This window comes from Coregonus clupeaformis, chromosome 35 (assembly GCF_020615455.1).
Source record: "Coregonus clupeaformis isolate EN_2021a chromosome 35, ASM2061545v1, whole genome shotgun sequence".
Lineage (NCBI taxonomy): Eukaryota > Metazoa > Chordata > Actinopteri > Salmoniformes > Salmonidae > Coregonus > Coregonus clupeaformis.
The window spans coordinates 27461389-27474596 of record NC_059226.1 but is presented as its reverse complement, the minus strand read 5'-3'; the positions used below and the strand labels follow the sequence as shown (position 1 = coordinate 27474596).

The 13208-nt window shown below is 44.6% G+C and overlaps 1 protein-coding gene across 1 annotated transcript in view; it reads left to right on the top strand.

Moving 5' to 3' along the window:
* The window catches only part of LOC121551323 (adhesion G protein-coupled receptor L1-like), a 138677-nt gene extending 126036 nt beyond the window's left edge, over nt 1–12641 (top strand). The window contains exons 19-25 of the mRNA XM_045211162.1: nt 58–149; nt 1027–1195; nt 2858–3013; nt 3538–3634; nt 6965–7087; nt 11417–11434; nt 11596–12641. Of these exons, the coding sequence (XP_045067097.1) occupies nt 58–149; nt 1027–1195; nt 2858–3013; nt 3538–3634; nt 6965–7087; nt 11417–11434; nt 11596–12641 (1701 nt within the window). The remainder of the gene's footprint in view (nt 1–57; nt 150–1026; nt 1196–2857; nt 3014–3537; nt 3635–6964; nt 7088–11416; nt 11435–11595) is intronic.
* The last annotated feature ends 567 nt before the right edge of the window (nt 12642–13208 follow it).

The window sequence follows — 13208 nt, the reverse complement described above, 5'->3', positions numbered from 1 at the left end:
TGTGTTCTAGGATTCCGGTGAGGGTGTTGTAGAGGTGTGTAACTGTTGACCCCCCAGCTGAACCTGGTGTTCCTCATGATCACTGTGCACAAGATGACCCGCAACTCCTCCGCCCTCAAACCTGACTCCAGTCGCCTCGACAACATCAAGTGAGTCCCTCTCAGCAGAGGTTAGGAGTCAGTGAAGCCTCACAGGTCATGTGATCAGGGCATTGGCTGTATCAGTGAGACATGGGTTGGAAATGGGTAACAATGAAGGAAATGCAGAATAATGTTTGTCATATTGTCCAGACTGGTCTCATAGGCTAGAAGTAACATAGTAAATCTAAATCCGGGACACTTAAATGAGTATGATATGTTACATTTGGTATGGTTACATAAGACAGAAGGTTACTTAAGTAGGGTGGTTGGTCGGGGTTGATGGGTGAACAAATAACACAAATGTCTAGCAACCCAAAGGTTGCATATTTGAATCTCATCATGGACAACTTTAGCTAATTAGCAACTTTACAACTAGTTACTTATTTTTAGCTACATTGCAACTACTTAGCATGTTAGCTTACCCTTCCCCTATCCCTAACCGTAACCCTTTTAACTAAACCTAACCTTAACCCTTTAACCTAACTCCTATCCTTAACCATAACCATAACCCCTAACCTCAGAGCTAGCTAACGTTAGCGTTAGCCACCTAGCTAACGTTAGCAACAACATATTGGAATTCGTAACATATCACATGTTTTGTAATGATGGAGATCCACAAATGAAACCAAACGTAACATATCATACTAAATTCAGTGTCTCGGATTTACGTACAGTATAATACGAAATGCTCTGAGACCACGTTATATTGTCATAACAATTAGTCATTTTCAAAACAGATATTCCAGGTAGTAGGTTCAAAGCCGGTACAGATGAGATATATGCATCTTAAGGTAAAACAGCCATGCTGGGTAGCGGGTTAGCTTCGGTCTGTGTGAGTGGTGTCATTGTGATGCTAAACTAACGTTAGCATGCACTCTCCTCCCAGGTCGTGGGCTATTGGGGCCATCGCCCTGCTCTTCCTGCTAGGTCTGACCTGGTCCTTCGGCCTCCTATTCATCAACGAGAACACGGTCATCATGGCCTACCTCTTCACCACCTTCAACGCCTTCCAGGGCATGTTCATCTTCATCTTCCACTGCGCCCTGCAGAAAAAGGTTACTCAAACGCTCACATGTCTAAAAGTGACCTTTTCTATTGAGTAAACTAAGCATAACATTTTAAATAGACATGATGGAATATAATTACAATCTGCAGCCTGATTTATGTTGTTACTTTCCCTTATTAAAGCCTGTGAGAAGGAGGTGATTATTTAACCTAATTTTAATTAAACAGGGTAATTATACATGGTACATCACTAGGTGCACTATTCAGAGCTCTGTCTATTTTAAATGTTAATTTGCTCAAAGCATGTGTGTCTTTGCATGATGAAAATCTTGCCATAAAAGGTCTGAGTCCATAAATTCAGAATGAGTGCGATATGTGTGTGTGTGTGCATGCAGGCGTGCGTGCGTGCTTGTGTATATTAGTAATGCGCGGGTTCACTCATAACCCGCAGTCCCCACGGTTATATCTGCAGGGTGGGTGGGTTTAGGGTCATGAAAAATTGTGTGGCTGAAGGGCTGGTGGGTGGCGGGCAGGTTGAATAAAGAGAAACGGTACCTTAAAAATTCCATAAATGTATAATTATTGTGTAATTTATATTTATAGTCTACATTGAGGATTTTCTTTAATTGTTTTAGGCTATCTGGCATTAGTGTGTAGGCCTTAGGGCCTAACTGTACATGCATCAATAGCCTACATGCCAATCGCCAAATGCTTTTGGGAACGGGTAGAAAAAGTTAACTTCGATCCACGGAAGCAAAAAGAACAATGTCGGAGTTAATTCAGTAAGAGAAAAGCTGCGAAATGGAGAGTTGAAAATAAAGAGAAGGGAGGGCCAGAAAAGTCATGTTTGGGAAAGATTTGAAGTGGTAAAAGAGGATGATAGCAGTGCCGGCTATGTTATGTGTGATGCGGCAGGTAGCTTAGTGGGTAAGAGTGTTGTGCCAGTAGCCGAAAGGTCGCTGGTTCTAATCCCCGAGCCGACTAGGTGAAAAGTCTGTCGATGTGCCCTTAAGTAAGGCACTTAACCCTAAATGCTCCTGTAAGTCGCTCTGGATAAGAGCGTCTGCTAAATGACTAAAAAAAATAAAAATAAAAAATGCTTGTGAGGCGCTATACAAATTCGACAGTCATAAGACGAGTGTGCAAAACTGTCATCAAGGCAAAGGGTGGCTATTTGAAAAATATAAAATATATTTTCATTTGTTTAACACTTTTTTGGTTACTACATGATTCCATGTGTTATTTCATAGTGTTGATGTCTTCACTATTATTCTACAATGTAAAAAATAAAGAAAAACCCTTGAATGAGTAGGTGTGTCCAAACTTTTGACTGGTAATGTACAATGACAGAAGAGAAGATGCATGTATCTAATTATAGACAAGATGACTAACAGCCTACCAAAATGTCGGAAAATATAAGCAGAAACATATCTAAATCAAGCAACAACAAAAAGTCCTGCACCCCCTGTCAAAAAATTGTTCTGCCATCTCTGACTGTAGCCTACAGCGCATTTTCAATATTAGCGGATTAGGGTCCGGTACCAGATTTTCACTTTATCACATATAGTCGGGTGGTTGTGGATGGGTTATTAGCAATTTTGGGCAGGTGCAGGTGAATAAACAGCTGACTCGCGCTTACTAGTGTGTATGTATGCGTGTCTACTGCTTACATGCGTGTGTCTAACCCATGTTTGCCCTCTCTCTCCATGCAGGTCCATAAGGAGTACAGTAAGTGTCTGCGTCACTCATACTGCTGCAGCCGTACCTCCACCACCAGCTCCCACGGCTCCCTGAAGAACTCTGCCCTGCGTGCCAACAACCGCTACTACACTGGTAGCCAGGCCCGCCATGCTGCCGCACACAGACAGGTCAGTGAATGGCTATCACACACACACAGACACAACCACACACACACCACACAGACAACACACACTCACCACACACACAACACACACACACCACACACACGTGCACGCATGCATGCATGCACAGACTCTAAGGGACCACATACTTACATGGGTACACCCACAGACCTCATCATGCCATACACAAACTCACAGATTACGGGTACACGCACCAATCTACAAAGTGTAGGCCTATCCCATACTTAATTATTTTTGACAACACTCCAAACACACACACACAATACAGTCTCAGTCTACAGTTGACACACCAGCTATCACACGCTTCACCAATCTAATCACAAACCTTCATCTCTATTGGATCAGACTCCAATTATTGTTTACCACGTCTCAATCTGATGTTGTTTGCCTGCATGCATTAACTTGTTTATGTTAGTATGCCTCACAGAGTTACATATTGTTTATTCCTGTCTGTCTGTCTGTCTGTCTTGTTTTTCTTCGCTGTGTGCTTCTCTTCTCCGGCGTTCCAGAGTCGGATCCGCCGGATGTGGAATGACACGGTTCGGAAGCAGACAGAATCTTCCTTCATGGCGGGAGACATCAACAGTACTCCTTCACTCAACCGTGGTGAGACCCCCCCACCACCTTAACCCCCCTCTAACCCCCATGCTGTCTCCATCTCCAATCATGCACACCTCTATGGCAGGCTCATCAGAACAGACAGACAGACAGACAGGCAGAGCGAAGTAGGAGCGCCGCTGAGTCTACTGTCAGAGAGAGAGAGTAAGGAAGAGGTGCCAGTGTACATTGACACAAGCAATAGCCCAAGCAGCCGGTGGCATACCATCGCCGTGGCAGCCATCGTCATGGGGATCAGAATTATCTGGGAGGGAGGGAGGGAGGGAGGGGAGAGTTGATGATGACAAAGAGGTAGTCGCTAAATCAACCGTCACTCTTTATGCTAATTTCATCCATTTTGTTTTAATGAACTGATTAGCGTACGAGCTGGCTGGGGGTAATTAGTCTTATTGAGGAGAGTGACAGGAACAGTGAGGGAGGGGGTGCGAGGAGAGGGGGAGAGTAATAGGAGAGGAGGGGAGGGGAAGGAGATTTGCTTTCCTGGGACTGACATCACGGAGTGTCAGAGTGCTGTGTGTGGATGAGTAAAGGGAATCAAGCGCAGGAACAAGGATGACTTCAACAGACTTTAGTAAATCCAATACAGGAAAAGAGTCGCCAACCCAACCGGGCGGCGCGAACAATTACGCACAAAACACAGTGCGGAAAACAAGAAAAAGCGCACGCAGTGCGAACTCTCGAAAAATACAACAAACGAGAGAGAACAAACTCCTCGGAGGCAAGCTGACAAATACAATCACGCATAACACCTGACCCAAACAAACGAAACTAAATAGGGAACACAATCAAACACAAACAAGGGACAGGTGTTACAAAGAGACAAAACCAAACGAACATGAAACATAGAACGGTGGCAGCTAGTACTCCGGAGACGACGACCGCCGAAGCCTGCCCGAACAAGGAGGAGGAGCAGCCTCGGCCGAAACCGTGACACGGAGGAAAAAGTATACACTGAATATACCAAACATTAGAAACACCTTCCTAATATTGACTCTTCAAGGTGTTGAAAGCATTCCACAGGGATGCTGGCCCATGTTGACTCCTATGCTTCCCACCGTTGTGTCAAGTTGGCTGGATGTCCTTTGGGTGGTGGACCATTCTTAATAAACACGGGAAACTGTTGAGCGTGAAAAACCCAGCAGCGTTGTAGTTCTTGACACAAACAGCTGCGCCTGGCACCTACTACCATACCCTGTTCAAAGGCACTTAAATATTTTGTCTTGCCCGTTCACCCTCTGAATGGCATACATACACTATCCATGTCTCAATTGTCTGAAGGCTTAAAAATCCTTCTTTAACCTGTCTCCTCCCCTTCATCTACACTGATTGAAGTGGATTTAACAGGTGACATCAATAATCTTTCACCTAGATTCACCTGGTCAGTCTATGTCATGGAAAGATCAGGTGTTCTTAATGTTTTGTATACTCAGTGTAGAGGGAAAGAGGAAGGAGGAATTGAGGGATAGAGGAAGAATTGATGAAGAGAGGAGAAGGGATAGGTGAAGGACGGATAGAGGAGGGATAGAGCTAGAGGGAGAAACGCAAAACAAAGGCACTGCCAAGTGAAGTCCTTTCTTTTCCCGAGCGTTTGAGAAAAGTTTGTCATTGTTGGCAGAAAGTGAAAGATGGCAGCTCCATTCGAGAGACAGAGAGAAAGAATGAGAGAGCGAGAAATAAAGAGAAGGAGAGACGCTATCATGGAGCAATAATTAAATGGGACGAATCTCGGCGAGAGCCGCAGTCTTCGTTGTTATCGCTGGCATCTCTTATCTCTTTGATTTCCCCACTTAACTTCTTTATCAACATCTCTTCAGACAATAGTGATCTGTCCAGGAGACAAGGCGTGATGAGGCTTCCTCCTCTCTGAATGAAGCTCCCCAGCTTCCTCATGCCTGCCCTACTTTCTCTCTCCAACATTTAAAAGTTGTTGTTTTAAAATTGTAGACAGGATATTCCTCTGAGGTGTTTCTGGACAGCTAATCCTGATTAATTTGGTGTTTGTGTGGAGAGAGACAGGGATGAGAGAGAGGGAGGGAGGGAGAGAGAGAGAGAGAGAGAGAGAGGAAGAGAGAGAGAGAGAGAGAGAGAGAGAGAGAGAGAGAGAGAGAGAGAGAGAGAGAGAGAGAGAGAGAGAATAAAAGAGTGACTGTGTGCGTGAGGTAGAGAGCGAGAGAAAGAGCAGGAAAGTAAGAATTGGAGAGTGAGTGAACGAGGGAGTTGACGGGTGAACGAACGAACGAACACAGAAATGAATGAATGTGAGTGTTTTAGTGTGAAATTCTCTCTGTGAATTTCTCTCTTTCTCATTGTCTCTGTGATGGATGGTTTGGTTGAGACCTGATGGTTGCACTTCGCCTTAGACCACTCTCCGTCATGCTGTCCTATTTTTAATTTCATGGCATTTCTATTCGACCGCCTGGGGCTGAAGCCATACATGGGCATTATAGAACATTCTCAATGTTCCATTTCTTTGAATTATATTTGTCTAAAGGTGGCATTCGCATTTCACTGTGAAATGAACTGTGTTTCAATGACTGCACCCTCTGACTACGTAATGATATGCATTAGTATTCCCCCTTCAACGACGTTGGAAGATACAGAACAATATTCCAAATGGCAACGCTGCCTGCAAACAGCACCTTTCCACTGAAAATGTATTTTACTCAAAGGTTACAATAGCAAGGTATAAACATTCAGGGGTGTACTGTGAAATGCATTACCCTGTAAAACATTACTGTGACATAAATATCCCTATCGATTTGAATATGAATGTAACATATTTTTGAATAAACTGTAAACGGCCTTTATTACTATGTATAATGTTTATTATGTATTATATTTATTATGTATTTTAATTATATTGTCTATTATAGTTTTGTATTATCATATCAAATGTTGTTAATATACCAAAACAAACCTAACAAGATGTTCATGGTAAAGTCGATGTTTATGGTAAAGTAGATGTTCATGGTAAAGTAGATGTTTATGGTAAAGTAGATGTTCATGGTAAAGTAGATGTTTATGGTAAAGTAGATGTTCATGGTAAAGTAGATGTTTATGGTAAAGTAGATGTTTATGGCAAAGTAGATGTTTATGATAAAGTCGATGTTTATGGTAAAGTAGATGTTTATGGTAAAGTAGATGTTTATGGCAAAGTCGATGTTTATGGTAAAGTAGATGTTTATGGCAAAGTAGATGTTTATGGCATAGTAGATGTTTATGGTAAAGTAGATGTTTATGGTAAAGTCGATGTTTATGGTAAAGTATATGTTTATGGTAAAGTAGATGTTTATGTTTTATGATGTTGTCTCCTCTTAGCCACCATGGGAAACCACCTCCTGACCAACCCAGTGTTACAGACCCGTACCGGCACCTCTCCTTACAACACCCTGCTGGCTGAGAGCTTCACTCCCCCTTCTCCTGGGGTCTTCAACTCCACCGGTAAGTAAACCTCAGTGTGTTTGTTTGTGTGTGTGAGTGTGTGTGTGTGTAGGTGTGTACGTGTACGTGTGTATGTGCGTAGTGCGTGTGTGAACATATATTTTATTTTTCTGTCTGTTAGCCTTTTTCTGCCTCATTGTGTGTGGAGGTAGGAAAGAGTGTGTGTGTTTCACTGGTGGTGAGTCTATGTATCTGTCAGACGGATTCAGCAGTAGAGAGAGAGAGAGACATGCCTACTGCCTAGCCATCTGGCCAGGTCTCTAATCCTGCCTTGTTGATATGAAGAAGCAGAAATTGATTAGAAGTAAAGCTTCATCTGTGACTGAAGGAGAAATCTTGGGGACAGCTTCCCTTCTCAGACTCTCCCCAGAGTATATGTGTCATATACAGTTGTAATGCTGTAATAATGCACTGAGAACAGCATCAGACAGCAGTGGCTAGAGTGATTGGGACAGTGGACTCCATTCAGATTCATTTATCTGATTTGTTAGGGTTTATGAAGCTTTGATTGTAGGATTTAGATAATATAAATACACAGAGTATACAAAACATTAAGGATACCTGCTCTTTCCATGACATAGACTGACCAGGTGAATCCAGGTGAAAGATTATTGATGTCACCTGTTAAATCCACTTCAATCAGTGTAGATGAAGGGGAGGAGACAGGTTAAAGAATGATTTTTAAGCCTTGAGACAATTGATACATGGATTGTGGATGTATGCCATCCAGAGGGTGAATGGGCAAGACAAAAGATTGAAGTGCCTTTGAACGGGGTATGGTAGTAGGTGCCAGGCGCATCGGTTTGTCACTCAATATTAGGAATGTGTCCTTAATGTTTTGTACACACTCAGTGTATATAGTATACTAGCTAGATACTCTGACAGTAGCCCTTAGGTAGTAGTCCTACTTTGTATTCCCTTGGCTTACAGTAGACCTATCCAGAATACTCTCATAGTACGGTAGGTCTTAAGTAGTAGAGCTATCCAGAATACTCTCATAGTACGGTAGGTCTTAAGTAGTAGAGCTATCCAGAATACTCTCATAGTACTGTAGGTCTTAAGTAGTAGAGCAATCTAGAATACTCTCATAGTACTGTAGGTCTTAAGTAGTAGAGCAATCTAGAATACTCTCATAGTACTGTAGGACTTAAGTAGTAGAGCTATCCAGAATACTCTCATAGTACGGTAGGTCTTAAGTAGTAGAGCGATCTAGAATACTCTCATAGTACTGTAGGTCTTAAGTAGTAGAGCAATCTAGAATACTCTCATAGTACTGTAGGTCTTAAGTAGTAGAGCAATCTAGAATACTCTCATAGTACTGTAGGTCTTAAGTAGGAGAGCTTTCCAGAGTACACTCTCTGTCCTCCCTCCTCTCTATCTCTCCTCTATCTGTGTGCTCCCTCCCTGACTGAGAGTGAATGTGCCAGCCAGTAGAGAGTTACTATAGTAGCAGCCCACTGTGTGTCGTCGTAGAGGCCTGAAATTGTAGACAGCATCTCTGTTTAATAATTTAAACACTCTCTGCACAATGTGTCAGGCAGCCTGACGGCCACAGGCTCCGGCTCAGCAGCGGCGGGGACTTTTTTAGAACCCTGAGAGGAGAGGAAGTAGGAAGTGTACTTCATTAGAATGTCTAATTAGCCCTTCCCCCACCACCACCGCCATAGCAACCGCCGACGAGTCTTGATTAAAATCATACCACGCATTAAAAATTAAACCCACACCGAGCTGCAGTCTAACGCGGATTCTCTTAGGGTAGCCAGGCCTCGCCATGCCTCTCGTGTTGATGTGATCGCTCTGTGATGGCAATTTGGGGGTGAAATCACAACATATTTTGGTGTGTTGAAGGCGCGTCGTAAAATAAGCATTACTGCTACTTCATGAGATGGTGGTGCATGCATTATGGATGCACTGAATCACAGGCTCGCAGACAGCAGAATATATCCCAGTGGATTCTCTGTGTGTCTGTGTGTGTGTGTGTGTGTGTGTGTGTGTGTGTGTGTGTGTGTGTGTGGTGTAAATGATGGTGGATTATCATGTCAAAACTACAAGTTGTGTGTTTGTTTATGAGGCAGTGTGTGTTTGTGTGCCTGTGTTTTATTAATGATTTATAGATGATTTACACTAGTTGACTGACAGGAGGTTCAGTTTTGAAGCCACCGCGCCTCCATCTTGGCACACACCCACCGTTGTAATAAAAGTATTTTGGAAGCTATAGAAATGCATTTATTAATGTCTAAATTTGTTTTTGCCACGTGTATTATATTACAGACACCTTATTGCATACTTTTACATTATATTATGTGAGCTAAACATATATATAATTTTTTGTTCTAACATTACTGTCCCCACTACAACAACAAAATACTTAAAAATACATGTAATTTTGTCCGTGAAACATTTAATTGAAATACTGGAAAATTCCATTCATTCCTATGAAGGACTGCTTCATCTGGGGAGTGCCAATATGGCCGACCGGTGGCTTCAAAGCCTCTTACTGGCTAATACATTGGTTTGTACAGTGCCTTCGGAAAGTATTCAGAACCCTTGACTTTTTTCCACATTTTGTTAGGTTACAGCCATATTCTAAAATTGATTAAATGTTTTTTTTTTCCCCTCATCAATCTACACACAATACCCCATAATGACCAACTAAAAATAGGTTTTTAGAAATGTTAGCAAAAAACATAAAACAAACAAATGGAAATATCACATTTACATAACTATTCAGACCCTTTGCTCAGTACTTTGTTGAAGCACCTTTGGCAGCGATTACAGCCTCGAGTCTTATTGGGTTTGACGCTACAAGCTTGGCACACCTGTATTTGGGGAGTTTCTCCCATTCTTCTCTTCAGATCCTCTCAAGCTCTGTCGGTTTGGATGGGGAGCGTCGCTGCACAGCTATTTTCAGGTCTCTCCAGAGATGTTCGATCAGGTTCAAGTCCGGGCTCTGGCTAGCAAGGACATTCAAAGACTTGTCCCGAAGCCACTCCTGCGTTGTCTTGGCTGTGTGCTTAGGGTCGTTGCCCTGTTGGAAGGTGAACCTTCGCCCCAGTCTGAGGTCCTGAGCGCTCTGGAGCAGGTTTTCATCATGGATCTCTCTGTACTTTGCTCCATTCATCTTTGCCTCGATCCTGACTAGTCTCCCAGTCCCTGCCGCTGAAAAACATCCCCCCAGCATGATGCTGCCATCACCATGCTTCACCATAGGGATGGTGTTAGGTTTCCTCCAGACGTGACGCTTGGCATTCAGGCCAAAGAGTTCAATCTTGGTTTCATCAGACCAGAGAATCTTGTTTCTCATGGTCTGAGAGTCATTAGGTGCCTTTTGGCAAACTCCAATTGGGCTGTCATGTGCCTTTTACTGAGGAGTGGCTTCCATCTGTCCACTCTACCATAAAGGCCTGATTGGTGGAGTGCTGCAGAGATGGTTGTCCTTCTGGAAGGTTCTCCCATCTCCACAGAGGAACTCTAGAGCTCTGTCAGAGTGACCATTGGGTTGTTGGTCACCTCCCTGGCAAAGGCCCTTCTCCCCAATTGCTCAGTTTGGCCAGGCGGCCAGCTCTAGGAAGAGTCTTGGTGGTTCAAAACTTCTTCCATTTAAGAATGATGGAGGCCACTGTGTTCTTGGGGACCTACAATGCTGCAGAACTTTGTTGGTACCCTTCCCCAGATCTGTGCCTCAACACAATCCTACAGACAATTCCTTCGACCTCATGGCTTGGTTTTTGCTCTGACATGCACTGTCAACTGTGGGACCTTATATAGACAGGTGTGTGCTTTTCCAAAACATGTCAAATCAATTGAGTTTACCACAAGTGGATTCCAATCAAGTTGTAGAAACATCTCAAGGATGATAAATGGAAACAGGATGCACCTGAGCTCAATTTCAAATCTCATAGCAAAGGGTCTGAATAGTTATGTAAATAAGGTATTTCAGTTGTTGTTTTTTTATACATTTGCAAAACTTTCTAGAAACCTGTTTTCACTTTGTCATTATGGGGTACTGTGTGTAGATTGATTAGGGAGACACATTATTTAATCATTTTTAGAATAAGGTTGGAACGTAAAATGTGGAAAACGTCAACGGGTCTGAATACTTTCCGAAGGAGTGGTTTGTTTCTTGTTGTGGGTATTGTTGGATGATGTGTTATCTTGTTAGTCTTTATCATAGCAATAAAAGCTATTGCTTGTAGAGAGAGGGGGTGAGAGAGGGAGAGCAAAATAGAGCGACAGAGAGAGAGAGAGTGATGAAAGAAGTGGAGTTAAAGTGACTCACTCACCAGTATTTTTCATTCCCTTCTTTGTGGCTTCTCCATGGATCTACAGGAACATTCCGTGACCCAAGTATGTCCACGTCTATAAACCTTAATGTTACTATCAGTGTGTATTATAGTGTTTGCTGTAGATACTACACAAATATTACATTTTCTCCAAATAATGTAATGTTTAAGTCATAATTCTATTTAATAACTCCTATGTGTTGTGTGTACTGTGTGTTTGTCCAGAGAATACTCTGTGTAAGGCCCGTGACCCGTGTGGTATGGACACCCTGCCCCTCAATGGTAACTTCAACAACAGCTACTCCCTCCGCAGCGTGGGGCCGGGGGGCGGCGGCGGGGGCAGCTGTGACTTCCTGGGCGGGGGCATGGGGGGTGCAGACAGCCCCCCTCCACTCCTCAACCCCCGCGGATCTGAGACCCTGGGTGGGGACGGAATACGGCGCAACCTGTCTGACGCGGCTGCCTTCGAGAAGATGATCATATCTGAGCTGGTCCACAACAACCTGCGTGGGGGAGGAGCTGGGGGCGGGGATAGGGTCTGTGGTAGTCTCGCGAGGGGCCCTCCTCACGGCGGAGTGGGCCGAGGCGGGGGAGTAGCTGTGCCAGAGCCGAGCATCAGCCTGGACGACAACGAGGACTTCCTGTCCAGAGAAGGCGGGCGCCAGCGGACGCCGCAGGACGTGGAGCTGCTCTACAAAGCCCTGGAGGAGCCGCTACTGCTGCAGAGAGCCCAGTCTGTCCTGTACCAGTCTGACCCCGAGGAGTCAGAGAGCTATACGGCTGACCTCACAGAGAGCCTGGGCCACAGCGGCCACAGTGGGCACAGCGCCGGAGGCCAGGGGTCTGGGGGACAGGGGCCTGACTCGCCCGCCAGGGACTCCCTGTACACCAGCATCACCAACCTGCGAGACTCGCCCTACCCAGACAGCAGCCCCGAGCCCCTGGAGGTGGTGCCCCGCTCGGCCCAGCCCCCTGAGGAGCTCTATTACAGCTCTGGGAGGCCCGCCCTGGGGTCTCGAGGAGCCCCCATGCAGACCTTTCTACCAGGCCCCGCCCCCAGGAGGCCCAGTAGGGAGGGGGAGGGGCACCCCGCCAGGAGCCCGCCCACAGCGAGGGAGATGGACAGATGCAGCTGGTCACCAGCCTGTGACTGGAACCGGGAGGACGCGGACGGGGACCAAGATGATGAGGATGAGGATGAAGGCTGGCTGGTTGCCACCTCAGAACCCGCCTCTCTCTCTTTCTCTCGCTCCTCTCCACTTCCTGCTTGATGGGTTGCCTTTTTTCCCTCTTTATTTGTATTGAAAGATGAGCGAACAAATTTACATTTAAGGAGAGTTTTAGCTGTCTCCACGGCAACAGTCTTATCCTAGAGACCCTCCGCTGTCTGGTGGAGATGAACGATGGCTGAGTTGTTCTTCTCCGGAACATTCACCCGCTCTCTCCTTCTCTCTCTTCTATTTCCCCCTTTCTCTTGGCACGCAGCAGACAGATGCCAAGTCCAGCACTCTGAATGTACCAATCCAACACACCCCTTATACCTTACTCCTACAGAGCTACAGATATTTCTCAACTTAACTTTGTTCAAAGTTATTTTTATTTAATTTCACTGAATTTCTACAAACATTCCTCTAGAGAAACGGTTCTCATTTTCTTTCCCTTTTTCAAGTTCTATCTCTCTTTTTGTTCACTCATCATTTGCTCGGCGTAGTTAGCTGTGGAGGCAGGGGATATACTGTAGTAGCCCATTATACCATAGGAAAAGAATCTCTGAAAGCTACTTCAGTGTTGCCAAAAATACATTTTCCCAGCCAGAACAGAAACTGGAGCATTCACAC